This window comes from Octopus bimaculoides, chromosome Z, assembly GCF_046866305.1.
Source record: "Octopus bimaculoides isolate indiv1 chromosome Z, ASM4686630v1, whole genome shotgun sequence".
Lineage (NCBI taxonomy): Eukaryota > Metazoa > Mollusca > Cephalopoda > Octopoda > Octopodidae > Octopus > Octopus bimaculoides.
Genome location: NC_142944.1, coordinates 21,293,113 through 21,320,611, shown reverse-complemented (window position 1 = coordinate 21,320,611; position 27,499 = coordinate 21,293,113). Strand labels below are relative to the sequence as shown.

Sequence of the window (27,499 nt, the reverse complement as noted above, 5' to 3'; positions counted from 1 at the left end):
GACCAGGCGTTGTGAGTGTTTATTGAGCGAAAACACCTAAAGCTCCACGAGGCTCTGGCAGTGGATGGTGGCGAACCTTGCTGTACTCTTTCACCACAACTTTCTCTCACTCTTACTTCCTGTTTCAAAGGGCCAGCCTTGTCACACTCTATCACACTGAATATCCCCAAGAACTATGTTACGGGTACACGTGTCTGTGGAGTGCTCAGCCACTTGCACGTTAATTTCACGAGCAGGCTGTTCCGTTGATCGGATCAACTGGAACCCTCGTTGTCGTAACAACAAGAGGTGTGGATTTAGCAACAGGTGGATTTGAAAATTTGTTGGGGTGGATTTAACAACTTTTAGGGGTAGAACTGACAATTTTTGGAGGTGGATTTGACAATAATTTGTTGGGAAGGGATAAGGGATTTAATAACTTGTGGTTGAATTTGGCAGCTTGTTGGATGAATGGATTTAACAATTTATGGGATGAATTTGACAATTTGTGAAGGTAGATTTAATATCTCATTGGATTTGTGGATTTAATAATCTGTGGAGTGTTTTTAATCTATAAACACACTTTAATCTGCTTACTGTTTCCTTGTAGTTGATCGTGACTGTGAAACTAATCCATGTGAAAATGGTGGCACATGTGTAATTGCAGCAAATGGAGTGTCTTGTATTTGTGCTCCTGGCTGGACTGGATCTTTGTGTGAAACTGGTATGTAAATAATATTATGAACTCACTTCATCTCATCACTAAATGTGCTTTTGTTGTTATTGTTTTGCTTGTCATTACGTATGATTGCACGTTACATTCTCAAAGGGAAATAACCTTGTTTTGACCTTGATTGTTATTTATTCATATTTACTGTAATCACAGGGAGTTAGCAAGAAAGGAGGAAAAGAGGTAACAGATGTCAGTCGGGTTGGGGGAAAGGTGGAAATGGTCCATGAGATGAAAATATATAGCAACAAGGAATTATTCCTAGTATATAATTATATGTTGCTTGTATTATAAGTCATCTACTTCTTAATTTTTCAGTAACCTCAAGCCATTCTCTGCCTCATTATCATTGAAATTTCTAACACAGTGTTTTCCAACCATTTTTTGCCTATGAACCCCTTTGATTACTATTTTATTCTGCTAGATTCTTTTTACCCATTTAGTGCTTTAAAAAAATCCTGTTATATTTTTATAATTAAATATTATTCGGAATTGTATAAAAAAAATTTTTAATATGTTGTGTATTATGGAAGTATAACCAATTTCTTGCAGATAAATCGTATGTTGACCGCCCCCAGGGTCATATAGACCCCATTTGAGAACCACTACTTTAACATAATGATAATGTTATGAAAATTTAAAAAATTAGACACTGGTTGAGGTGATCTACACTGTTCTAAAGGAACACAAGGTTGTAAAAATAGGGGAACACAGAGAGTGGAACCAAGCATTGAATTATGCTATCTGACTTGTTAAGGTTATCTCTACAGATATTTAATAAAGATTATAACCAGCACTGATTTTTGTTTATGATGTTTCATATCCGAGACATCAGATGTAAACATACATTTTCAATCTCATTGTTTGTTTACATCTGACATCTCAGATACGAAACTGTTTAACAAAAACCAATGCTGGCTATAATTTCTATCAAATATCTGTAGAGATAACCTTAACAATTAATGTAAAAGCGCACTGCTAACACAGTAGAACACATTATAGATTTATAAAACATGTTTAATACACTTTGTAGTATATAGTGGTTGCTTAACGAAATACCGTGTACCTACACATCATTAATATGTAATCTGAGGTCTGGTTCAGTCTGATTCTCTTTTGGCAGATGAAGACTGAGACGAGTTTATGAACAGTGTAACTAATTTCACTCAGAAATGGGCTGAGAGAAAGCTTTCCCTCAGAGGTCAGACAAACGTGTTGAATACATACATTGGCCCTATCACCGTATTATTGTCTCACTGTCATATTCTGCTCCAGTTTCCAATTTGACCAGATTAAAATATCTATTTTCTTGGCTTCTTGTAGAAGGGACACTTACTACAGCCCAAGTAGCCCATCTGCTGCTAACATTCTCTGAGCAGATGACTTAGCATGCAGTGACTGATAGTGTGCAGAGATATATTGAGGTTGTGGTGTCTTCAGAGAATTTTTGATGACAAGTAGGTGTTTTTCTGGCCCATCTTTACACAGCTGACCTCTTGGATGGGGCTGCAATGTTGAGTCAAGTAAAGATCAATAATGGTTGTTGGACATTTGGATCATTATCAGGTGTTCACTGAACTCTACTAGTTGAATAATGTTGCTGGTGAAACTTCCATGCTAGCTTGTTATAAAGGACTAGAGATAAAGAAGAGTGACAATTTTCTTGCAGAAACTCTGGGCCTAGGCAAGAAAGAATTGGCTTGTTGAGTTTGTTCCATTGTGCTTTTAGCCCGAGAATGATGAATAACTTCAAAAAAAAATTCCTGGTTTGGAAGTGCTACTAGGGGCCATTGTTAGTTCAAGATAAACTCTGCAGCAATAGAAGTGTGTATGTGGTCAGCCAAACCTGTCCAGGATGAATACAGAATTACAAATACCATTCTATGTGCATTCATTCAGTGTCCAGGTTGTTTTTCCTTCCCTGGTAGGAATGGCAAATGAGATGGTGTGAAAAGGCTGAGCATTCTTTCCTATTTTGCCGAGTCCTCAACCCCCCCCCCCCCCCCCCCATACACAAACACACACACTCCACACAGTTTTGAAACCAGTCTGTAATAGTCCTCATACTTTATCCTTTTTGATGTTGTTGTTATTATTATTATTAAGGTGGTGAGCCAGCAGAATCGTTAACACACTCAACAAAACGCTTAACAGCATTTCATCTGTCTTTGTGTTCTGAATTCAGATTCCACCGAGGTCAACTTTGCCTTTCATTTTTTCAGAAAAGAAGTACCAGAGTCAACTTGTGTGTGTGTGTGTGTTATGTCTTTATTTGTGAATTAAAGCTACAACTGGTTTCATGTTAAGATAATTAAGAAAATATCCTAGTGTCTTAACAATTTTTCAAGCCGATCACATGGAGAAAAGTGTTTGCCTCCATTTTGGAAAACACAGCCTCCAAAATAGAGGCAAACACCTTTCTCCATGTGATCAGCGTAAAAAATTGTTTAAAAAAACTAAGATATTTTCCTACTTTTCTTAAGATGAAACCAATGGTAGCCTCAATTCACAAATAAAGAAATTATATCCACCAATGCGGTATTGAGCACTCATTTTCAACATTTGACATTTACATATATATATATATATATATATATATATATATATTATACATAATATATATGTAATGTGTGTGTATATGTAATAAGCTGTATCCCTCTTCTCCAAGAGTGGGCCTTGTGTTTAGTTAAAAAAGGAAATGAATATATTTATTGCATTAATCTAAATTAACAGATATTGACGAGTGTGCATCAAACCCATGCATGAATAATGGCTGGTGTGAAAATCAAGTCAATGGATACAAATGCCATTGTCGTCCTGGCTGGCAAGGGGCTCAGTGCCAGCTGGATGTCGATGAATGCAAAGACAGCACCTGTGTGAATGCAATCTACTGTCGGAATCTTCAAGGTAGCTATGAATGTCAGTGCCAGGCAGGTTGGACTGGGAAAAACTGTGATATGAGTAAGTATACGTCTTGGACTGTTCTATCTAGGAATATTATCCAAAGCTAATAACCCTTTTTTTTTCTTTTTTGTACACTTGTGTGTATGGGTGTACTTGCATGTGTGTGAGTGTATTTATGTGTCCGTGTGTGAGCGTGTGTGCATGCGAGTGTGTTTGTGTGTGCATGTGCGACTATGCATGTGTGTGTGCATGAGTGTTTGTATGCATGTGTGAGTGTGTGGGAGAGAGAGGGAGGGAGAGAGGTTGACTGTGAGGATGAAAAAGAGAGGAAGACCAGTTGTACTTATTGCACTGGAGTTATACATACTTATGTATTTAAATACTTGTTTGTGAAAACAGAATCTTAATTAATTATTTAATCTGCATTTCTAATTAAGATTTTTGTTGGTAAACTAATCAATGTTTTAGTTTCCATTATTTTCCAATGTTTCCTTATAAAGTATATTTCTAATAAAACTAAGTTGTTTTTTTTGTTTTTCTTTTTTTTCTTTTTGCTTATGATGATGATGATGATAATGACAAATTCTCTTCCGTTATCATTTCTTGGTCTTTAGGCCAGATGACCACATAAGGAATAAGTTTACTAATATTCTCTCAACTATTTCTTCTCTTGCAGACATCATTGATTGTGTTGGTCAATGTCACAATGGTGCTACATGCGTTGTAAGTTTACATCATGGCATTTTTATTTTTTAATTTTTGTTTCATGTTTAATGCTCATTACAGCGACTGTGGCTGTCGTTGGTGTTTAACTCTGGGTGGTCACCTAAATAGACATGCATGATGTAAGGCTTTCCAACTGGGATCATTCTGTTTTTTTTTTTAGGAGCATCCAAGAGTAGGTTGAGATTTTGCTGCTGTTTTTAGCAGTTCAAGAAACAACTGCATTGTGGCTTCTTCATTGCATCAATAATGACTGTGAGGCTTATTGGGCTGGACTGTTGACCACATGGGGCATGAGTTCAAACCTCTTCTAATGCACGCTTCATGAATAAGTCTCACTTTACTCGTTCCAGTTTACCTGACTAAACAAAATAAAAAAACTAAATAAATAAAAGCAGGTCCCACATTTCCTGTTTGAGCATAAAGTGATAAGAAGGACAGCCATCCATCATCCACACACACACACACACACACACACACACACATGTGTATGTGTATGTGTATGTGTATATATATATATATATATAGATATAGATATAGGGAGAATTCACCCAAAAAAACAACAGGCGAAGACAGGTGGTGTAGAAAACAAATAGATGTATTAATATAACGCTTGGGAATGGAAAAACTCATTAAACATTTCGAACCTACGCTCTTCCACAGAAAGGAACACAGAAAGAAACAAGGAGAGAAAAAAAATGGAATGTGTAGTGATTAGCAATCTATCATGGAGAATATATATATATATATATGTGTGTGTGTGTGTATATCCAAGCACCCAATCATCTACTCACCCATTCATCCACTCCATTATTCATCTGCTCACTCAGCCAAACATTCTCTCACCAACACTTCCATCCTTTATCTGATCAACCACCCATCTGTCTATCCGTCTTTCCATCCATCTAATATAATCCTTTCTACTATAGGCACAAGGCCTGGAATTTGTGGGGAGGGGACTAGTCGATCACCTCGACCCCAATCGACCCCGAAAGGATGAAAGGCAAAGTAGACCTTGGCAGAATTTGAACTCAGAATGTAACAACATACGAAATACCACTGAGCATTTCACCTGGTATGCTAACAATTCTGCCAGCTCGCCACCTTAAAAGAATCTCTTCTACCCTAGGCACAAGGCCCATCCATATGATATAATCAAGTAATCCTTTTATAGGTGTAGACATGGCTGTGTGGTTAACAAGCTTGCTTTACAACCATGTTGTTTTGGGTTCAGTCCCACTGTGCTATATGTTGGGCAAGTGTCTTTTCCTATTGCTCTGGGCCAACCAATGCGTTGTGAATGAATTGGTAGACAAAAACTATGTGGAAGCCTGTCATATGTATATATATAAATTTAATTAAAGGATATGTTAACCTCGTGAAAGGATGGTTGCATCCAAGGAAATATTGGTTCAATACTTAGTATTGTAGGGGAATATATATATATTATTTTTGTATGTGGTTTATAGATAGATAGATATATACATACATGCATACATAGATAGCTATCTATTTATATATTTATATATGATAATGAAGGTGGCTATCTGCAATATAAAATCAAAAAGGAAAAATTCAGTTGTCACTAATTGTATGTATAAATGTATATGTATCTATATGTATAACGTTGTTGTCGTTTGCAGAACCTTGTGAATGATTACCGTTGTCAGTGCAGACCAGGCTTTACAGGGCGGCACTGTGATGCAGCGATAAATGGGTGCCATAGCCTACCCTGTCTAAATGGAGGTGTATGTTATGACCTTAACGATGGCTTCAGATGTGAGTGTCCCTCAGGCTATGTTGGTTTACAGTGTCAGGTAGGTGTCATCTTTTAACTCTAGTCTATTCACAAGCAATCAACTTGTACCTTTATACACACAAGCGCTCAGCTATGAATGATGTTGGTGGTCGTGGCAGCAGCTGCAGCTGTTGTTGTTGTTTCATGGACATTCATCTAAGTTTGTGTCAAGCCTCACCAGAAATGTTCAATAAAGATCTCGATGAATAGTTAAAAGAAAGTATCCTGATTATTGTATCTGGTTTACAAGATTTGTTATATGAATTCATGTGTTGAAACAAATTTTATTGTGTCTAAGGAGATTCATTATGCCAATATAATTAACACAAACACTGGTTCAGTTTCATTCCGTCATTAGTCAATTGGTTAAATAGCCAACTAACTAACTGATTACTTAATTGTGAAAGCTCTTTCATTGCTATTTGCAACCTATTGAACAGGACCAGTGCATGTGTTAATCATATTTGCATAATGTCTCTCCCTAGACACAACAAAAGACATATCTTGATTTATTGAAGAAATGGAAGAATAGGAAGAAAGGAGAATATGAAAGAGAAAGCTGGAGACTTGTGGAGATCTTAAATTAGAGGGGTCTAAAATAAGAATTTGCTTGAAAAAGATAATTACAGAAATCTATCTAATTCACTTATTAACTCTTTTGATATTAACCTGCTTGAGATCAGCCCTGTTTCTATGAGACAACATCCTTGTATTAAAGTCATCTAAGTTAAAAGTTCCTTCTATCAAAATTTTATCTTTAATTTATGTTTTAAGCACGAACTTAATAATGACAAAGTTAATTTATGAAATTCTTCATTATTTTCAAAATTAATTGAAAGAATGACACAGTATTTCAACAAATATGGTTAAAAAAAAAAGGCTTAAAGTGATCTAGATTAAAACCTATCAAAATTTCATGTTATGTCCCAAACACCAACTTGATAATAACAAAGAAATTTTATTAAATTCTTTGTTATTTTCAAAATCAATTGAAATGAAAAGCAGCGTATTTCAACTGAAATATGGTAAAGATTAAAGATATAATTTTAGGATCTGTGCATATTTTTCTACAGTAATGAGTGTCTTTGATTATTTACTTATGTTTTTTTATTTCTAAACCAAATAATGCTATTTTTTGTAAATTATTAATTTATGAATTCTTTAAAAAACAAAATGAAATCATACAATATTACTTTATTTCTATTACTAGATTGCTATCAATTCGTGCCAACAAAACCCTTGCAGATCTGGTTCTACATGTTATGATATGCGAGGAGATTTCTACTGCCATTGTCAGCCTGGTTTTGAAGGAAAAACTTGTGAAAAAAAGAAGAAAATTTGTCCAAATGGTTCTTGTGAAGGTTAGCTTCAAGTTTGTCCAATTCTTCTTCTTGCCATTATCTTCCATTCAGGTCATGGTTTCACATTTAAAATTTTTTGTTTATTTCTCCTTTCTACTGTGAAATAATATCTATTTTCTTATAGTGTGACTGCAATCATGTCGAGAGGTTCTGCTTCAATAAGTTTATGTCAAATCATATCAACATCAGTATTTATTTGAATTTGCTTCTGTTTTTATCAATATCCATTTCTCAAATGACTAAGTTATCATTTTAATGTTAAGGGACAAAACTTGATACAATAGTTTCCACACACACACACACACACACACACACACATACACACACACACATATACACACACATACACACACATGTATATCGTCGGTAAATCATAACTCCAAAAAAGAAGCACAATCTAAGTTATAGAGCAGTTAAGTATATAGATAAAGATAGATATGGCCGCTCTATGGGTTTACCCTGTGTTTTATGTCCATAAAATGCTTAGCTTTACAGTGTTTCTTCAGACCCTAGGCCTTAGGGGTCTGAAGAAATGCTATAAAGCTATGCACTTTATGGACATGAAACCTGGGGGTAAAACCCCATGGACCAGCCGTATTTATTTACATATATACATGTGTGTGTGTGTATACATGTATGTCTATTAGATCTAATTACCTTTTAAATATATGCTTTTTGTTATATACATCTCACTGGTAATGCCTTTCCCTATTTATATAATGTAATTCTTTCTCCAAATAAATTGCACTTCATATTCAAGGCTCTGATGAAGCTATAATGCATTATTCAAACACTCATCTAATGTGTCCACTGCATCTTATAGTAGAAATAGCTGTAAGCTATTGTAGTTCGTAAGATAATCATCTGTTCCTTTGTCATCTTTCTTGTGTGTGTGTGTACATGCATTCATATATACAGGTGCACACACTTATACATATAGGTTATGTTCAGAAAATTTTATAAAAGTACTTAGTAACTTTGTGGCGTTGGTGGTGGCAGTGAGAAACATCGTGGTGCTGACTGATGGTTCAAATAAAACTTTTTAACCGGTCATTTCAAAAATTATTACTTATTTCTTGCTCACCTTGTTTATCAACAGTTATTGACCAATGTACCATATCTGTTCCGTCCAACCGAACTAGTGGGGAGGTGCGTTCAATATCATCCAACATCTGTGGTAAACATGGAATTTGTCGAAGTCAGGCTGGAAGTGGTTTTGTATGTGAATGCCAGTCAGGCTACCAGGGAACATATTGTCATGAAAGTAAGACATCAGAATTTTTTTAATATTTCTATTTTTTTTTCTTTATTTGCTGGTTTATAGCTTCACATTGTTTGTTGTATACATTTATATGTAATAGTTTATTTGTCCAAGCAGTTGTTTTCCACAACTGGATGTTCTTGCTATGAGTGAGCCATTTAGTGGTGAAGTAGCGAGATAAATCTTTGTCTTTCAAGCAGTTGGAGCTGACAGAGTTATGGGCCTTGTTCAGTGCGTACATGTGCAAAGCTCAACAATGTAGCCTCTGGTTCAGTCCCACTACATTTCAATCCTTGGGCAAGTACCTTCTACAATAACCCTGAGTCAACCAAAGCCTTTTCAATGGATTTGGTACATGGAAACTGAAAGAAACCTGAAATGTGTGCAAGTTGTGTTTGTGAAGACGGTGAGCTGGCAGAATTGTTAGCATGCCAGGCTTTGCAGTATTGTGTCTGTCTTTACGTTCTGAGTTCAAATTCCGCCGTGGTCGACTTTGCCTTTCATCCTGTCGGGGTCAATTAAATAAGTACCAGTTACACACCGGGGTCGACGTAATCAACTTAATCCATTTGTCTGTCCTTGTTTGTTCCCTCTATGTTTAGACCCCCTGTGGGCAATAAAGAAATAAAGTTTGTGTTTGTGTATGTATATATATCTCTCTCTTCCCCCCCCCCTCTCTCATTTTAAAGTAGTTTTTTTTTTCTTCTTCTTGTAACTAAAAATTGAACGTTCATTGATAAGGAAGCCCTGTTCTGACAAGTGGAGTTAGGTTTCTTGCAAAACACTTTATAACTGAGTCTTACCTGATGGCTTGACCAGACTTAAATACGCTTTCAGGAGAAACTTGTGCGTGTGTGTGTGTATGCATGCATGTGCATGTGGATCTAAAAAAAAAAAGGCCCACCTACCCATCCATTCAAAATTCCAAACGTTTCTCTTATTTCCGTTTCTATTTTCTAATTTCAGACATAGATGACTGCTTGCATAATCCATGTCGTAACCATGGGACTTGCATTGATGGAGTGCAATCTTACCGGTGTGTTTGTGCACCGGGATGGGAAGGTAGTAGCTGTAGCCGCAGTGAGTAACACTTTTTTTATGATTTATTATTTCTTTTTTTTTTATATATTATTTTTTGCTGGCAGAATCGTTAGCATGCTGGGCAAAATGCTTAGTGGAATTTTGTCCATCTCTACATTCTGAGTTCAAATTCTGCTGAGGTTAATTTTGCCTTACATCCATCTTTTTGGGGTTGATAAAATAAGAACCACTTAAACACTGGAGTCGAAATTATCCCCACAAAATTTCAGGCCTTATGCCTTTAATAGAAATAATTATTTTTTAGAATAAAAGAGATTGGATTATCAGATAAATTAGTTCTTTTTTTTTTTTTGTCCCATTTATCTTAATCCTTTCCAATGTTATTTGGATTAACATGTAAAATATTTTTATTGTAAATTTTTTTTTTTTTTTTTTTTTAGTTCTATTCTTCTACAACTTTTGGATAAAGTTTTGCTTCTTTTCAAACTGAAGTGCCAAATAGAAAGAAAGAAAACAAATTTATCTGATAACTCAATAATTATCAAAATAATCATAAAAATTAAGAATATAAATTCATTACATAAATCTAATTTTTAATAATTTGAATAAAGCAATTTAAAAACATTTGTAATAATGGCTTTAGTGTAACATGCAAATCCCTTCCAGTTTGAAAGAAGCTTTTCTGTGGAGTAAGAATCATATTTCACTTTCAAACCAATAAGGGAGTCACTACATGCTACAAAAGTAGCATCCAAATTTCCTCAGATAACACATTACCATCTTAGAAAAAGGAAGGATACAACACGGTTGTGTGTGTATACACACACACACACACACACACACACACACACACACACACACACACACACACAGATGCATATACATACATATATATGTTTGTGTGTGAGGGCTTATTAGTTTTTGCTGACAGAAAGGCATTCTCTATAGCACTGCCACTACTGCTGCTGCTGCTGCTGCTGCAAAAAGTATACTCAGTACATTTTGCAAAGTTGTTGGTATCCAGTTGAGCATCTGGCCATAGAAACCGTGTCATAACTGAGACAACGGAGTAAGACTTGGCTGCTTGATCCACTGGATTCTGTCAAACCATCCAATCCATACCAGCATGGAAAACAGACCTAAAATAATGACAATAATGAACACACACACACACACACACACACATACACACACACACACACACACACACACACACACACCTATCATATGCAAATTATATATGTGAGACCAAAATACAAGAAAGGGAGCAGAAGTGCATCAAAAAGGAAAGGAAAACTAGAAAATCTTTTACATAGGTTTTGCTGTGTTCTCTCTTTACCTCTTCTATTGATACCATAATGGCCTCTGCTCCCCAGAAAATGTTGATCTAGTACCACTTCTACTCAAGCATTCCTGATTCACTTGCCTCTCCCCTTTTCATAATTCAAAATATAAAATAATTTACTTCAATGACCAATGCCAAAAATGGATAAGTTTCATAGTTTGTTATTTTAGCAAATAAACAACTATAAGAAATATTTCAATTAAATCATCTGTCAGCCATCTGTTTTCTTCACCCTCTATTCCTGGAAGGGTCATGGAAGTAGAGTCCTCAAGTACCTCTTTCTTCATAGGGTACTATCAGAAGCAACCGTCAATAGACTTTCCAGCTGGATTCCTCAACATGACTCACTGAGACTATGGATACCATCCAACCATTGTATTCTTGGTCTTACTCTTATGTCTCCTGATGGTTGTTGAGGACAGAGTTCTCAAGCATTTCCTTCATAAGATCCTATCAGAAGCAACCATTATTAGACATTCCAGCTGGATTCCCAAACGTGACCAACTGAGATTAAGGATGTTATCCAACCATCTCCTTCCCCAATGCAGAGAAATAGTTGCTCAAACTGTAGAGATTTGTAGACCTCTGAGTTATATGCACCTTCTCAAGTAACATTATTCCAAACTTTTAAATATATATATATATATATTTTTTTTTGTCTTGAAATATTTCCAGACATCAATGATTGTAGTCCAAATCCTTGCCAAAATCATGGCATCTGCACTGACAGAGTAAACGGTTTCCGATGTGTGTGTCCCAGTGGATGGAAAGGGAAAACATGCAGTTCAAGTAAGAGATTATTCTATTATTTCTTTTTATTTTTATTTTACTTGTTCCAGTCATTTGACTGCAACCATGCTGGAGCACCGCCTTAAAGAGTTTTAGTCAAAGAAATTGGACTTTTTTTAAAAACCTAGTACTTATTCTACCAGTCTCTGTTTTGCTGAACTGCAAAGTTACAGGGCATGTAAGCACACCAACACTGGGATTGTCAAGCAGTGGTGGGGGACAAGCACAGCCACAAAGACACAGACAGATATATACATACATACATGCTTACACACACACACACACACTGAAGCCTGTGGAAGAAGAATCTATTTGTCTTTGATGCATAGAACTTTTTAGAAATAAAAGATTTAAGAGATTTTCACAGAAATTTCATTAATGGTGTTTGTGCAAAGAGATTAATGTGACAGTCTTTGAGATATGCTTCACTGCAAAAGAAAAGAAAATGAAAACGGTATATGTCATATACGGTAAAATTATACTCTTTTGCATTTGAAGTTTATGATTGTTATTAATTAATTAATTATTATTATTATTATTTTTATTATTATTATTATTATTAAGGTGGTGAGCTGGCAGAATCATTAACATGCCAGGCAAAATTGTTTGTGGTATTCATTTGTCTTTATGTACTGAGTTCAAATTCGGCTGAGGTCAATTTTGTTTTTCATTCTTTGGAGATTGATAAAATAAATACCAGTTGAGCACTGGGGGTCGATGTAACTGACTTAATCCCTTCCCTGAAATTGCTAACTTTATTCCAAAATTTGATATTATTATTATTATTATTATTATCATGTGAAAACTCACAGCTTATTTTGCTGGGTATGATGGAAAGTGTCAGCTGTCCACAGCCATCAGACTAAGGTGACACTTGTTTACAGGTCATGCTTCAAGAACCCTTTAAAGAATTCTTGCAGTTCCAAGCAATGCTGATTTTTGTAGGTGTTCTACCTTCACACTTGCACCTATCTTTTTCAGCCATGTTGCTAGTTGAGTGCTGATACTTCCAAGTGCACCAATTACTATTGGTATCACGTCTACTCTCCTCAGTGACCACAACCTTCGTTTTTCCTGTATTATTATTATTATTATTATTATTATTATTATTATTATTATTATTTTTCCACCAAGCTCAACTTTGCCTTTCATCTTTTCGGGGTCATTGAATTAAGTACCAGTGAAACATTGAGGTCAATGTAATCAACTAATCCTCACCCCCACCACCAAAATTTCAGGCCTTGTGCCTTCAGTAGAAAAGATTATTAAAATTATTATTATTAATATTATTAAGGCGATGAGCTGGCAGAATCATTAGCACACCAGGCAAAATGCTTAGCGGCATTTCATCCGTCTTTAAGTTCTGAGTTCAAATTCTGCTGAGGTCAACTTTGCCTTTCATCCTTTCGGGGTCATTAAAATAAGTACCAGTTGAACACTTACTCCTTCCCATGAAATGGCTGGTCTTGTGCCAAAATTTGAAACTATGATTATTAATATTATAATTATTATTAGCGTGTCAGACAAAATGCTTGACAGTATTTCATCCATTTTTGTGTTCTAAGTTCAAATTCTGCCAAGGTCAACTTTGCCATTCATCCTTTCAAGGTTGATGAAATAAGTATCACTGAAACACTGGGGTCGATGTAATCGACTGGTCCCCTTCTCCAACTTTCAAGACTTGTGCTTATAGTAGAAAGGACTGTTGTTGTTGTTGTTGTTACTACTGCTACTACGACTCCTACTATTGAATATTTTTGTTCTTTCTTTGTTATTTTACAGAAGTGAGTCAGTGTGATCGTTTTACATGTTCCAATGGAGGAACTTGTCAGGATCGTGGAGCATCATTTCAATGTCTCTGTCCAGATGGATTCTATGGCGATACCTGTCAAATAGGTAATTAAGCAAATTAACGTGACTGCAGTTTTTACTAATTTGTTGCATTACTGTAAAAAAAAAAAAAGAAAGAAAAAAGTCAGAACATTTCACTCAAGAGGAAATATTTACACACATATATACAGATGTATACATACACATTTGTGTGTATCTATATATATATATATATATATATATATATATATACACACACACACACACACACACACACACACACACACACACATATATACTCTTTTACTTGTTTCAGTCATTTGACTGTGGCCATGCTGGAGCACTGCCTTTAGTTGAGCAAATCGACCCTAGGACTTATTCTTTGTAAGCCTAGTACTTATTCTATCAGTCTCTTTTGCTGAACCGCTAAGTTACGGTGATGTAAACACACCAGCATCAGTTGTCAAGTGATGTTGGTGGGGACAAACACAGACACAAATTTATACACACACATACATATAAAGAGTTTCTACCTCATAAACAGGAGTTACACCACAGTTATTTGTGATCTTTGCTACCCTGGTATCTATTAACCAATTTATTTTGTCCGAGTTATTTATTAATTAGGAGAAAATAAATACATATAATAAAATAAATATATATATATATGCACATACATATATACGACAGGCTTCTTTCAGTTTCCGTCTACCAAATCTACTCACAAGACTTTGGTCAGCATGAGGCTATAGTAGAAGACACTTGCCCAAGGTGCTACACAGTGGGACTGAACCTGGAACCATGTGGCTTGTAAGCAAGCTACTTACCACACAGTCACTCCTATATACATCTTTTAAATTTGTTTACAGGAAACATTTTGAACATGGAAATAAAGCTCCTATTCCATTATGCCAACCACAGTCAAATGATGCTACCTAGTGAACTAGTTTTTCAAGGTTGCATCAAGTTGTACAGATGTAACGTGGGATACATGTAATAATAGTATCAAAAATCCTTGGATGAAATTTGTAAACATTTATTGCATCGCTACATATATTTCCACAAATTACATGTCTCTTAAGATTGTAGTCTGTATTCCTGGGATAATTACAGTGTAGTCCGTAGTATCCGTGGGCATCAGGTTGATTATCACCATTGGTTCATTTCTTCAGTAATGATCTTAATAGTCATGGAATTTGTGGAAATGCATGTAGCGATGCATTAAATGTTTGTAAATTCCACCCAAGGGCTATTGTTATTATTAACATATATGAGAGAGGAATGATGATGCAAACAGGAAAAATAGAACTCAAAATATGAGTATATGTACATTTTTTATTAATATTTTTAGCAGAAGCAGCAGAGTGATTCAAAGTTTGTGAGTTTCGTGCATTTGATAAATGCCAATGCATGAAACGCTCAGATCTTGAGTCTTTCTGTTACTTTTGCTAAATATTGATGAGAATATGTATATATGTATGTATATGTGTATATGTATTTTTAACTTGTTTGTAATATTTTCCTTGTTTCTAGCCACTATGATGTTGAAAATGATAAATTACATAAGGAAAGATTAATGTTAAAATACAAACATTAATCTTGTGCATTATTTATAGATTAGGTATTAGTTAATATAAAAATTTATTCTTGTTTTTTTTGTGTCCATTTTACCATACTAGCATTTGTTGGGGCATTACAGCCAGATGCCCTTCCTATTGCAAGACCCTTCACTGTTGTGAATATACAGTGTGTTCATCAGTGATTGAAACAAAGACAGTGTATTTCAACAGAAATATGATAACAAAAGAGTTAATTACTCCCATGTAGGATGTGTGGAGGCACATGGCCTCATGGTTAGAGCAGTGGACTTATGGTCGAGGGATCATGGGTTCGAATCTCAGACTGGGTGATGTGTGTGTTTATGAGTGAAACACCCAAGCTCCACGTGGCTCTGGCAGAAGGTAATGGTGAGCTTCTGCTGACTCTTTTGCCATAACTTTCTCTTACTCTTTCCTCCTGCATCTAGCAGCTCACCTGTGATGGACTAGCATCCCATCCAGATGGGGAACCTATATGGCAACAAAACTGGGAAACCAGCCCTTATGAGCCAGGTATGGCTCAAGAAGGAACAAACAACAACAATGTAGGTTGTAATTAATACTAATGAGATACTAGTTACTACAACAATTAAGGAAAACTTTTTAGAAACTGTCTTAAATTACTAAATCCCTTCCAAATTCTTGATTATTTAAAAAATCTTTTGAAGTAAATGAGCTATGCATATTTGTTAAGAATATAGACACAAAATGTTTAACAATATTGAATTTTTATTTTTTTGTTTTTGTTAAAAATTATTAAAAATTTTCTTTCAAAGCTTCTTGGCAGAGCTGTAATTCAAACCCTTGTCAGAAAGGAGGAACCTGTGTCAATTCTGGCGACAGCTTCACCTGTTTTTGTAAGGAAGGATTTGAAGGCAATGTCTGTGAGAAGAACATTAATGATTGCTACCCGTTTCCTTGGTAACTATGCCCTATCATTATCTACTCAATTAGATATTTTGTTCCTTATTAAATTACATATATCTATAATAAACTAATTAAGCAGAGTTGATCTAGCATTTTTAATGTGTAACTATTATTAGTATTATTATTATCATTATTATTATTATTATCATTATTATTATTATTATTATTATTATTATCATTATTATTATTATTATTATTATTATTATTATTATTATTTGATTTGACTAAGGTTCAGTCTTATTCCTGGTAGAATCTATGTGGGTAGTGGGTTACTACCTGTAACCTTAAGGTTACAGGTAGTAATGATCTTATTTCAATGATCTTTTTAAGTGCTTAGATCTCTCCTGATAATCTTTCTTCCTAAGAGGCAAACATTCTGCAGAAACTTTACAGGACATTCTATTCCAGTCTCCTTCAACCATTTCTTTATACCTTTGCTTACAATTCCCAATGCACCAATTATTATAAGCACAACCTTTACAGTTTCCATACTCTGAATTCTTGCAATTTCAAATTCTAAGGGTTTTTTTTTTTTTGTTTTTTGTGTCTTTCTCTATATTCCTGGAATCAAACAGACATGATAGATCAATTAACAAGCAACTTTGCTGTACCTTGTCTATTATTGTGCCTGATCTATTATTTTTCTAGTTTCTTGTCTGTTTGAATAAGAAAGTCCCACCAAATCTTACAAATTATTATTATTATTATTCAAATTCCACTGAGGTTCACTTTGCCTTTCATCCTTTCAGGGTCAGTGAAATAAGTACCAGTTACTTACTGGGGTTGATATAATTGACTTATCCTCTAAACTAAAATTACCGGCCTTCTGCTAAATTATTACCACTACTAAGGTGATGAGCTGGCAGAATCGTTAGCACACCAGGTAAAATCCTTAGCAGCATTTCATCCATCTTTATATTCTGAGTTCAAATTCCGCCAAGGTCACCTTTGCTTTTCATCTTTTCAGGGTTGATAAATTAAGTACTAGTGAAATACTGGGGTCAATGTAATCAACTAGTCCCCTCCCTGCAAATTTCAGGCCTTGTGCCTTTAGTAGAAAGGATTATTATTATATTTTGTGTGCATTCAAAATAAATGGAAGTGGAGAGACAAGTTACTGAAGAGATTGCAAGAGTGCAATGAAATAATTTAACAAAAAACTATATAAATTAATAAAGGACTGAACCAGTGCGTGTGTTTATTACTGGCATAATGCCTCTCCCAAGGTTTAATTATTATTATTGTTGTTGTTTTTCCATTTCAGTTACAATGGTGCTCAGTGTATTGATGGTGTAAATTGGTACTTGTGTGAATGTAGCAAAGGCTTTGCTGGACCAAACTGCAGAATAAGTAAGTTTTTTATTCTATCAGCTGTCATTTCATCTTGCATATGTTCTGTATTAGTCTCTAAAACTTCACAATGATTCATATCACTTAATCAATGTGTACCTGTGTGTATGTCTGTCTATATATTTATGTTTATATTTACGTGTTGAAACCCTTTTGGTTCCGTCTTGCCAGAGAGCGCCTTTGGTTCTATGGTACAGATTTTGTTTTAAGTGATCTAAATTAAAACTTCCCATAAAAATTTCATGATGATTTATGTTCTAAACACCAGCTTAATAATAACAAACTTATCTTACTCTACTCTACTCTACATTATTTTCAAATTCAGATGAGAGAGAGAGGCAGGTTATGTCAACTGAAATATGGTAACAAAAGGGTTAAAGTGATCTAAATCAAATCCTTCCATCAAAACTTCATGTTAATTTTATATTTCAAACACCAGCTCAATAATGACTGACAAAGTTATTTTATAAAATTCTTCATCATTTTCAAAATTAATTGAAAGAAAGATAATGTATTTCAATAGAAATTTGGTAACAAAAAGGTTATTAAAGTGATTTTGGGTATATGATACATTGACAATATATTGATGAGCGAAAGCGAAACCTGTTGACAAACACAATACTCTTTCACTTATAAAATATATTAAAACTATGTGAACTGTGTGCATTTTCCTTCTTTTATTTTATATATATATATTTTTTGTATTACAACTCACCATGTGGAGGGTAATTGAAATTCTTCTCCTCCCCTTTCATTACAATATATATATGTTTTGTCTATCAGTAATGACAAAAGAACAAGAGTTACATAATTAATCATTAAGCATAAGTATAATGAGTTCTCACAGTTGGTTTTTGGCATTGCTATAGCGCTAAGCAGAATTCTGATATATAATACACATACATGCACACACAAACAAATATGCACACATAAACGTGTGTGGGTGTGAGTGTCCTCTTTGCATCACTAACTAATCTCTGTTTGTTACACATCAATTTCAGCTTTTATGCACTTGAAGAGAGTTGAAGGAAATTTGTGTGTGTGTGTGTGTGTGCGTACCTGTATATCTATCTGTGGGAAATCTCTTGTCAGATGAAGTAAGAGCGTCTTACTTATTCCACCTGTCTGTCCTTGACACTAATCTACTTTACGTCATTTGTACTGTTAGTTGTCTCCTCTTGATCAAATTGTTCCTAGTTCTGACTTCTGACTTGATCTGCCCTCCCCTCCCCACCACCACCACCTACATGCTGCTGCTGCTGGTGACTACTCTTACTTTTACCACAGTATTTTTGGCCATCTGTCAGCCAAGTCAACCATGACTACATATCCTATTGACTCACATTTGCATGAGTGCACACTGGCACACACACACACACACACACACACACACACACCACCACCACCACCACCACCACCATACACACACACCACACTATTCTTATATATGTTATGAAAGCTATTAGACATTTTAGAGTAACATAATAACTCATATTTTTGAAATTGCAGATTTACAAGAATGTACTTCAAATCCATGTGCTTTTGGCAGTACTTGCATTGATGAAATTGGTAGCTATAAATGTATTTGTCCTCCCGGAAGAACTGGAAATCAATGTGAAAATGGTTAGTCATGTATTTATATAAACTTGTTAATTAATCAAAGTTAAATTTCTGTTGTATCTAAATCAATCCTTTGGCATTTAAACTGACCATATCTGGCCAAAAATATTCTACCTGTTTTGTGTTCCAACTGACCAGATTCAGCCTCTCACACCAACCACATAATGTTCTTTTAAATACTTGCTTAATAATGATAAAGCTATTTTACTAAATTCTTCGTTATTGTCAAAATTAATTTTTAAAAAACTGCAGTATATTTCAACAGAAATATCCTAGATCATATTGATCTAGCTTCCAGCTCTTTCATCTTGATACTAAATTGTCTGAGACCATGTCTAGTTCAATGATCTAAATTAAATCCTTCTACTGGAGTTTCATTTTAATTTATGTTCCAAACACTTGCTTAATAATGATAAAGCTATTTTACTAAATTCTCCATTATTTTCAAAAGTAATTGACACAAAGACAATGTATTTCAATAGAAATATGGTAACAAACGGGTTCATGACAATTCCATCTTTGACATTCTATTCTTAATTACTACTTTGAAATTAATGACTGCAAAACTCCATATATAAACATACCAAAATCACCACCATCATCATTGTCATTATTAAGCATCTATGTTCCATGCTGGCAAGGGCTGGATGGTTTAACCCTTTAGCATTCAAACTGCCAAAATATTCTACCTGTTTTATTTCCAAATTGGCCAGATCTGGCCTCTCACACTTACCCTACAAATAAACAATTACATCAGTGGCATTTCAAAACTACAAGGTAATGCATGACTAATTCATATCAATGGGAATAAATAGGCATTACATTGGACAGAGTAATCTGAATGTTAAAGGGTTAAACAGGTTCTGATGGATCCAAGGATTACCATATCTTTTTGGTTACAAGAGCCTGTCTTAATTCCAATAAAACATTTGGTAACTCTTTCATTTTTTTCTTTTCTTTTTTTTTGTTATATTTTCAGTTATTGGACATTTGCCTTCTCCTAATTCCTGTATTTTCAAACAACATGTCTACTCTGACAAAAGCTCATGGCAACATGAGTGCAATTCTTGTCATTGCAACGATGGTCGCGTTCATTGTACAAAGGTAAGGAATTTATCCTGTAAACCCAGTAGGTTGTTGTTACATATTAGATCTACTACTGCTGCTGCTGCTGTTGTTGTTGTTGTTGTTTAGCACCCACAAGTCAATCCTGATCTTTAGTAAAAGACATTCCAGCCTTGACCATCCTATCTTTTTCCCTTGCTCATAGAGTACTCTAAACCAGTGCTTCTCAAGCTATCTGATGTGGCGTACTGGTAGTTCTTTTTCTCTAATGTGCCTGGGACCAGTAATATTTCTTAATAATATCAATTTATACCTGAAACAATATTCGGCAATAATTAAAGCTTTTCAGTAACTTGCGACTTTAACTATTGACAGGAACTCAATTACAGAAGTTTTAGTTCTAGTGTTGTTCTTGCCAAATTTTCCACTCAAAATTTTCCAAAATTTATTTGTTGCTTGATATACTTAATATATTATTATAAAATAAATTACAGTTTGTATTTATATTAGTATAGAGGTAATTATAATTAACATAAAATTATTGGGTGTGGTTGTGTGGTAAGATCTTTGCTTCCCAGCCACATGGTTTCAGTTTCACCATTTGGCACCATGGGCAAGTACCCGCTATGATAGCCCCAGACTGAACAAAGCCTTGTGAATGGATATGATACATGGAACCTGAAACAAACTTGTCACACACGGAGGTGAGGTGTCTGAGTTTCTTTCAAGCATTGAACCTCATGGAGGCAAACTGGCCAAGTTCCTTTTGAGTGTTGGGCCTCATGGAGGCAATGACCAAAGCCTTAGGCATTATGTTATGCTTGAGATGACCCATCAAGCTGAGCAAAATCACAGTCATGGCAGATATTGGTGTCACGCAAATAGTACCTGTGTCAGTGGTGGGTAGAAGCATGCATTACATTCTCGGAGTGATTGGCATTAGGAAGAGCATCCAGCTGTAGAAAACCATGCCAAATCAAACTGGAGCCTGGCACAGCTTGCCAGTATGGTCAACAGATATTAAATGATGATGTATATATATATATATATATATATATATATATAAAAGTTCCCCTTCAGTCATGAATGACCATGGGATTGCACCTAGAAAGTTCCCCGCTACGGCACAAAGTTTGTTTATGGAAGACCAGCAGTCGCCCCTGCATACCGGCCTCCCCTCTCTATGCCACCAGTGTTATCCAAGAGAAAGGCAAAGGCTGATACAGCTTGGCACCAGTGATATTGCAACTCATTTCTACAGCTGAGTGAACTGGAGCAATGTGAAATAAAGTGTCTTGCTCAAGAACACAATATATATATATATCTGTGTGTGTTATCATCTCCTTGTGAGGACATTGCAAGCATTACCATCATGCGAGCAGTGTCATTCATTTCCTGTCTTCTGCAAGGTCATGTCCAGCAATAGGAAACAAGTGAAGGTTGGTGACAGGAAGAGTATCCAGTTGTGGAAAATCTCAACAAATTTCATCCAACCCTTGCAGGCATGGAAGAGGGAACATTAAAACAGTGATGAGGATATAATTCATATTAATTATAATTTAACTATTATTGTGGCATTAATTATTATTAAAATATTTCTAGAATCATCCAGTCCATAATATTTTTTCTTTTCTTTTTTTTGTTTTGGTTTGTTTATGAATATTATCATTGGAATATTTCTACATTTGAAGGTTTGGTGCGGACCCAAAAACTGCTTGAGCCATCCGAATGTTTCTGAGCCAGTCGATATATGTGCACATGATGAAACGTGTGTTGTAAAAACAACACAGACATGCTTTACACCACCCTGCTTGCCTTGGGGTCACTGTAAACATATATCAAAGATTGAAGATTCTGCTCCTAGAGATATACAAACCAACTGTATACCAAATGAAGCAAAAATCAGCAATAACTGTGCAAAAATCAACCTTCTCTTTGACAAATCTCGGATGCCAAAAGTAAGTTGGAATTAAATTCTTCTCTTGGTAAAAATACATATTTCTCAATGACACTGCTGCCACTTCTGGAAGATTTTCATCTGTTGCTGATGTTTCTGATATCATAACAGATGCTATCTCAGGATGAACACTGCAGTAAATTAAGATTTCACTAATATATCTGCTTTATGTATGATACACGTATTGCTATTTTAAACTAATACTCTTTCTGTTGCATGTTACAAATTATTATTATTATTATTATTATTATTATTGTGATACACTGGGGTTGGTATAATTGACTAGTCTCCTCCCACGAAATTTCAGGTTTTATGCCTTTAGTAGAAAGGATTATTATTATTATTATTATAAGAGTTCATGACCTAGTGGTTAGGGTGTAGCATTCACAATTGTGAGATTATGGTATCAATTCCTAGACCAGGTGTTATGTTGTGTTCTTGGACAAAACACTTTGTCTCATGTTGTTGCTTTACAATCATTTTGGCACCTGACATGTGGTCCACCATGTACTTGTTTGGGCAATGTTTATTTAATGGAGACAGTGAGCTAATTAATATACAGCACTATAAAACAAATCATTTGTGCCAGTTGTTAGGCAAAATATGAACACTTTGACAGGAGACTCCATCATTGTTGTTGGTTTCAAGCTAGTTTTCAGGAATTTAAATACATCAGCTTTCAACAGACTTTTGCAATAGCTGACAAGTTCTTTGACGATCATGGTGACCAAATTCCTGAAAACTAAGTAATAAGAGGCACCAAAGGAAAATATGAAACTTTACCTAGAAATTTTAAAATTCTCATGTTGAATCTGATTTTAGTAATTGTCAGTCTGTACACCAGAATATTACAATTGATTCTTTTATTTTACAGGGCGTATCTGTTGGCAATATCTGCAATTCTCTTCGAGCCTTCCCCAAAGTGCAAGCTTACGCCAAGAAAGAAACCATTATTATTCTATGTGCTATCCAACTTCGAAGAGCTGACTCCATTGAAATTACACTGGTAAGTTAACTTTTGTTCCTTTCTTTTATTTGTTTCAGTTAGTAGACTGTGGCCATGCTGGGGCACTGCCTTGAAGAATTTTTAGTCAAACGACTAAACTTCCTGGTACTTATTCTATCAGTCTCTTTTACTGAACCACTTAGTTATGGGTATGTGAACACATCAACATTGGTTGTCAAGCAACGGTGACACACACACATACAATGAGCTTCTTACAGTTTTCATCTATCAATTCCACTCACAAGGATTTGCTGGCCTGAGCAAGATTTTTTGTTTTTGTTTTATTTTATTCTTTTTTTTTTCTTTTTCGTAATGGAAAACTAGTTGTTATAAACTGATTTTGCCCAAGTGGAAACGAAACAGTTTAGAGCTAGCATTGTTGTGCAGGTGAACTCAAAATATAAGGGACTGGAATTATCACAACATGACACTTTGTGCTGCACTCTGACAACTTTGGCAATTCTATGCTTGGTAATTACAATTGTTTGCATGCGTGTTTGAATCTGTGTCTGTGTTTGTGTGTGCCAAAAGTCATGCACCAAAACATGTGACATTCTATATTACATTTATTGTTATCATTCATTTTGTTCATCATGTACAATTACATGTGTATTCATCATTATTTTATTCAATTTTTAGAAAAATTGAACCTTGTCTTTGATAATTCCAGAACATATTGAACTTATTAGCTCATGACTTTTGGCCCACCCCATATATCAAAATATCAGAGAGTTAGAGAGTGCACACTATGAAATATATTATTGTCTGCATAATATTAATTGCATTCTCTTTTCTTTAACGTTTCAGTCAATGGATATAAAGCACAATGATAATTCAGGAATCCTGATTTCTACCTTAAAAGATCTTGTTGAAGAAACGGCTAATGCTGTCAGTCAAAAACTTGTCAATAGCAGTGCCTTAAAAGCTGTCATCGATGTCCAGGTAGAAACTAATGTCATCCCCAAAAAACCTTCAGGTAATTTCAAAGGAATTTTCACCTTTGTTTGTTCTTATGTGAGTGGATATTTTGAGTTTCTTGAAGCCTGCTATTCTAGTACTTTAAAAACCGGCCATATCTGGCCATTTTTCAGCTTCTCACGCCTACCCTGCAATGTCATACTAAAAATAAGCAGGCACATCATCAAAATCTCAATGTAAAAACAAGTAATGCATGATTAATTCAAAACAATGCGCGTTCATAAGGATAAAATATGTTCTCAGACGAATTCATATTTCAACAAAATTGCATCAACAGTTATTTCCCCCTGCTTATTGTTTATGCATATGTAACAAAGAAAAAAAGACATCTTGTTCGAAGATAATCAAACCATAATAATGAGTTCGAGCCACTCACCCAATGAGTATTTCTGCTAAATTTGGTGAAAATCCGTTCAGCTATTTTCCAGTAATTTTGCAAACACACAAAGACGAACGCCTACGTGGACAGGGTAATAAATAAGCATCTAATTTGAGAGTAATCTGATTGCTAAAGAGCAAATGTAAAGTAGGAGTAATGGGACTTGGTAAATTAGATGGAGTGAGTTATGTACCTTGATCAAACACTATCCATAACTCCTTTCTGGTTTTAGATCAGTGCTTCTCAAACTATCTGATGTGGCGTACCAACAGTCCCCACCCACCCCATGTGCCAACGACGGGTAATCTTTCTCAGTAATATTAATTTATACCAGAAACAATATATATAATAAATATAATAAAAGTTGACAATTTTTTTTTATCTTAGATTCATTTTGTAAACAAATAATACAATATTACATAAGCATTTTATTATAATGTTGCTTTTCTGAAAACTCGCCACATACCGGCAGCTGATAGCTCACGGACTGGCACCGGTCCGTGGACCAACACTTTGAGTAGCACTGTTTTAGATCACTCTAAAACATGAAGTTTGTATTATAAAACTAGGGTTGGTCTTCGATGGATTGGTATCAAAAGGATTAAACCTTATAATTGTTGTGTTATAAATAAAGTGTATCAAATAGCTAAAGGAAAGAGAGAGTTAGCAGTAATAGTTAGGTTCTGCTCTTTAAATGAACTTTTAAGGTAATCACCATCATCATTTAATGTCTGTTTTCCATGCTGGCATGGGCTGGACAGTTTGATAGGGGCTAGCCAGCCGGAAAAAGGAGCTGGCACCAGGCTCCACTTGCCTGTTTTGACATGGTTTCTACAGATTGATACCCTTTCTAAATCCAACCACTTCACAAAGTGTACTGGGTGCTTTTTATATGGTACCAGTGCTTCTTATCTGGCGCTGGGAAGGGGTGCTTTTCACATGGTGCCAGCAAGGGGTGCATTTTATGTAGCATCACCACAGATATTTTTTACATAGCACCAAATTCTATTTCTATGGAATTGTATCCACATATACATAGATTAATTATGGTAATGTGAAGGAGCACGGCTTACAAAATTACATTGAGCTTAAGATCATAGGGTAATAGGTTCAATTTCTGGCTATTATTTATAGGTACATTAAAGCAAGCTTGCAAAAATCATAACCATGCCAGACAAAATGCCTAGTGGTATTGCATCCATTTTGATATTCTGAGTTCAAATTCCACTGAGGTTGACTTGGCCTTTCATCCTTTTGGGGTTGATGAAATAAATACCAGTCAAACACTGGGTGTGGGGGGATGAATAAGGGGGGGGGGGTGATGTAATGGATAGCTCCCCTCCAAAAAAAAATAATAATTTCAAACTCTTGTGTGTATAGTAAGTAGAAAGGGTTATTCGTAGCTCCATTTAAGACAAGTTGCCAAAATTCATTCTTGTTTCAGTCAAAATCCTTTGTAATTTAATAACTTCCAGTTCTTTACATTGCGAGTTCATGCCCCACCAATGTCCTTTTTCCTTTTTTTTTTCTATTTTCTATCTCCACCCAAAAATTCCTGGCCTTGTGACTAAATTGTAAACAATCACCTATGGCTTTTTTTGACTGGTTTTGCAAAAAATCACATCAAATTTCCCAATTCTTTATCATCATCATCTTCAGTGTACAATATTAAAATTTAAAAAAAAAAAAAATACATATTGGCAAAGATATTTTTATGTTTCAATTGTATTTTTTTTTAGGTAACAACTATACACCTGTGATTCCAATTCTTTGCGCAGTTGTTGGTCTTCTGGGTTTGATTAGTATTATACTTCTGATATTTTGGTATCGACGACGCTGGACCAGCAAAAGAGCAAGAAGAATGGAACGTGCAATTCATCAAAAAACAAACAATGAAAATGAAGAAGCCTTAACTCACTTCCAAAGGAAATCTTTGTTTGACATCGACAAAGGAGGTGGAGGAGGAGGAGGAACGTCAAATTTCCTAACAACAGAGTTTAACGAGATTGGTATTGAAAAATATGAAAAGGTTTCAGCTCCTAAAAGACTTTTACCTACGAGGGCAGATTCATACGAAAAGCTGAAACAGAAAACCCCATTGAGAAAAATGACAAAGAAAAAAGACATAAATATTGAAATATCACGAACATTAGCCGCAGCAGCTGCGGCTGAAAGGGAGATAATTATGTAAACATAACGGTTGACAAAAGAATATGCCACATAAATAATAATAATAATAATGATGATAATAATAATAATAATGATAATAATAATAATAATATTAATATTAATAATAATAATCTGATCAATATAAAGGAACATTGAAACATTTTTAAATATTTGTGTTTATATAATCAAAAACTGTTCCTAAGATATACTTCCACCTCTTCTAGTTATATACTTTATAATAACATACATACATATCTACTTTTCAACTGGATACCAAATATATGTATATAGAAAAAGCTGTATGTGCATACATATATGCATAGATACATGATTTATATAAATATGCATGTATGCATATTTGTACACACACACACAGACAAAATGCAACAAACAAACATATAGAAGCTAATACATTCACACACAACATACATATACATACATACACATACATCTTACTTCTATAATTAGATAAATATTTATATCAAGAAAAATAGATACATTCTAAACACATGTATTTTGAATTATTTTGCTAATTTCTCTTGATGCAAATACAGCAATAAATTGACAAGTGCATGTGTCTCTGTGTGTACATATATATATATATATATATATATATATATATATATATATATATATATATATATATATATATATATAATGTATGTATACATACACATACCTGCATATAC

At 34.8% G+C, this 27,499-nt stretch overlaps 1 protein-coding gene across 2 annotated transcripts in view; it reads left to right on the top strand.

Annotated features, from left to right (window-relative positions):
• LOC106875633 (protein jagged-1b) overlaps window positions 1–26,959 on the top strand; it is a 34,081-nt gene extending 7,122 nt beyond the window's left edge. The window contains exons 3-19 of one of the 2 annotated variants that reach the window (XM_089364965.1): window positions 590–703; window positions 3,443–3,670; window positions 4,290–4,336; window positions 5,980–6,153; window positions 7,345–7,495; window positions 8,595–8,759; window positions 9,723–9,836; window positions 11,818–11,931; window positions 13,714–13,827; window positions 16,136–16,280; window positions 17,551–17,636; window positions 19,146–19,259; window positions 20,236–20,360; window positions 22,013–22,279; window positions 23,153–23,284; window positions 24,092–24,260; window positions 26,381–26,959. In XM_089364965.1, the coding sequence (XP_089221091.1) occupies window positions 590–703; window positions 3,443–3,670; window positions 4,290–4,336; window positions 5,980–6,153; window positions 7,345–7,495; window positions 8,595–8,759; window positions 9,723–9,836; window positions 11,818–11,931; window positions 13,714–13,827; window positions 16,136–16,280; window positions 17,551–17,636; window positions 19,146–19,259; window positions 20,236–20,360; window positions 22,013–22,279; window positions 23,153–23,284; window positions 24,092–24,260; window positions 26,381–26,832 (2,711 nt within the window). In that variant the 3' untranslated portion in view covers window positions 26,833–26,959. The remainder of the gene's footprint in view (window positions 1–589; window positions 704–3,442; window positions 3,671–4,289; window positions 4,337–5,979; window positions 6,154–7,344; window positions 7,496–8,594; window positions 8,760–9,722; window positions 9,837–11,817; window positions 11,932–13,713; window positions 13,828–16,135; window positions 16,281–17,550; window positions 17,637–19,145; window positions 19,260–20,235; window positions 20,361–22,012; window positions 22,280–23,152; window positions 23,285–24,091; window positions 24,261–26,380) is intronic. The other variant, XM_089364966.1, reaches the window with a different exon arrangement.
• The last annotated feature ends 540 nt before the right edge of the window (window positions 26,960–27,499 follow it).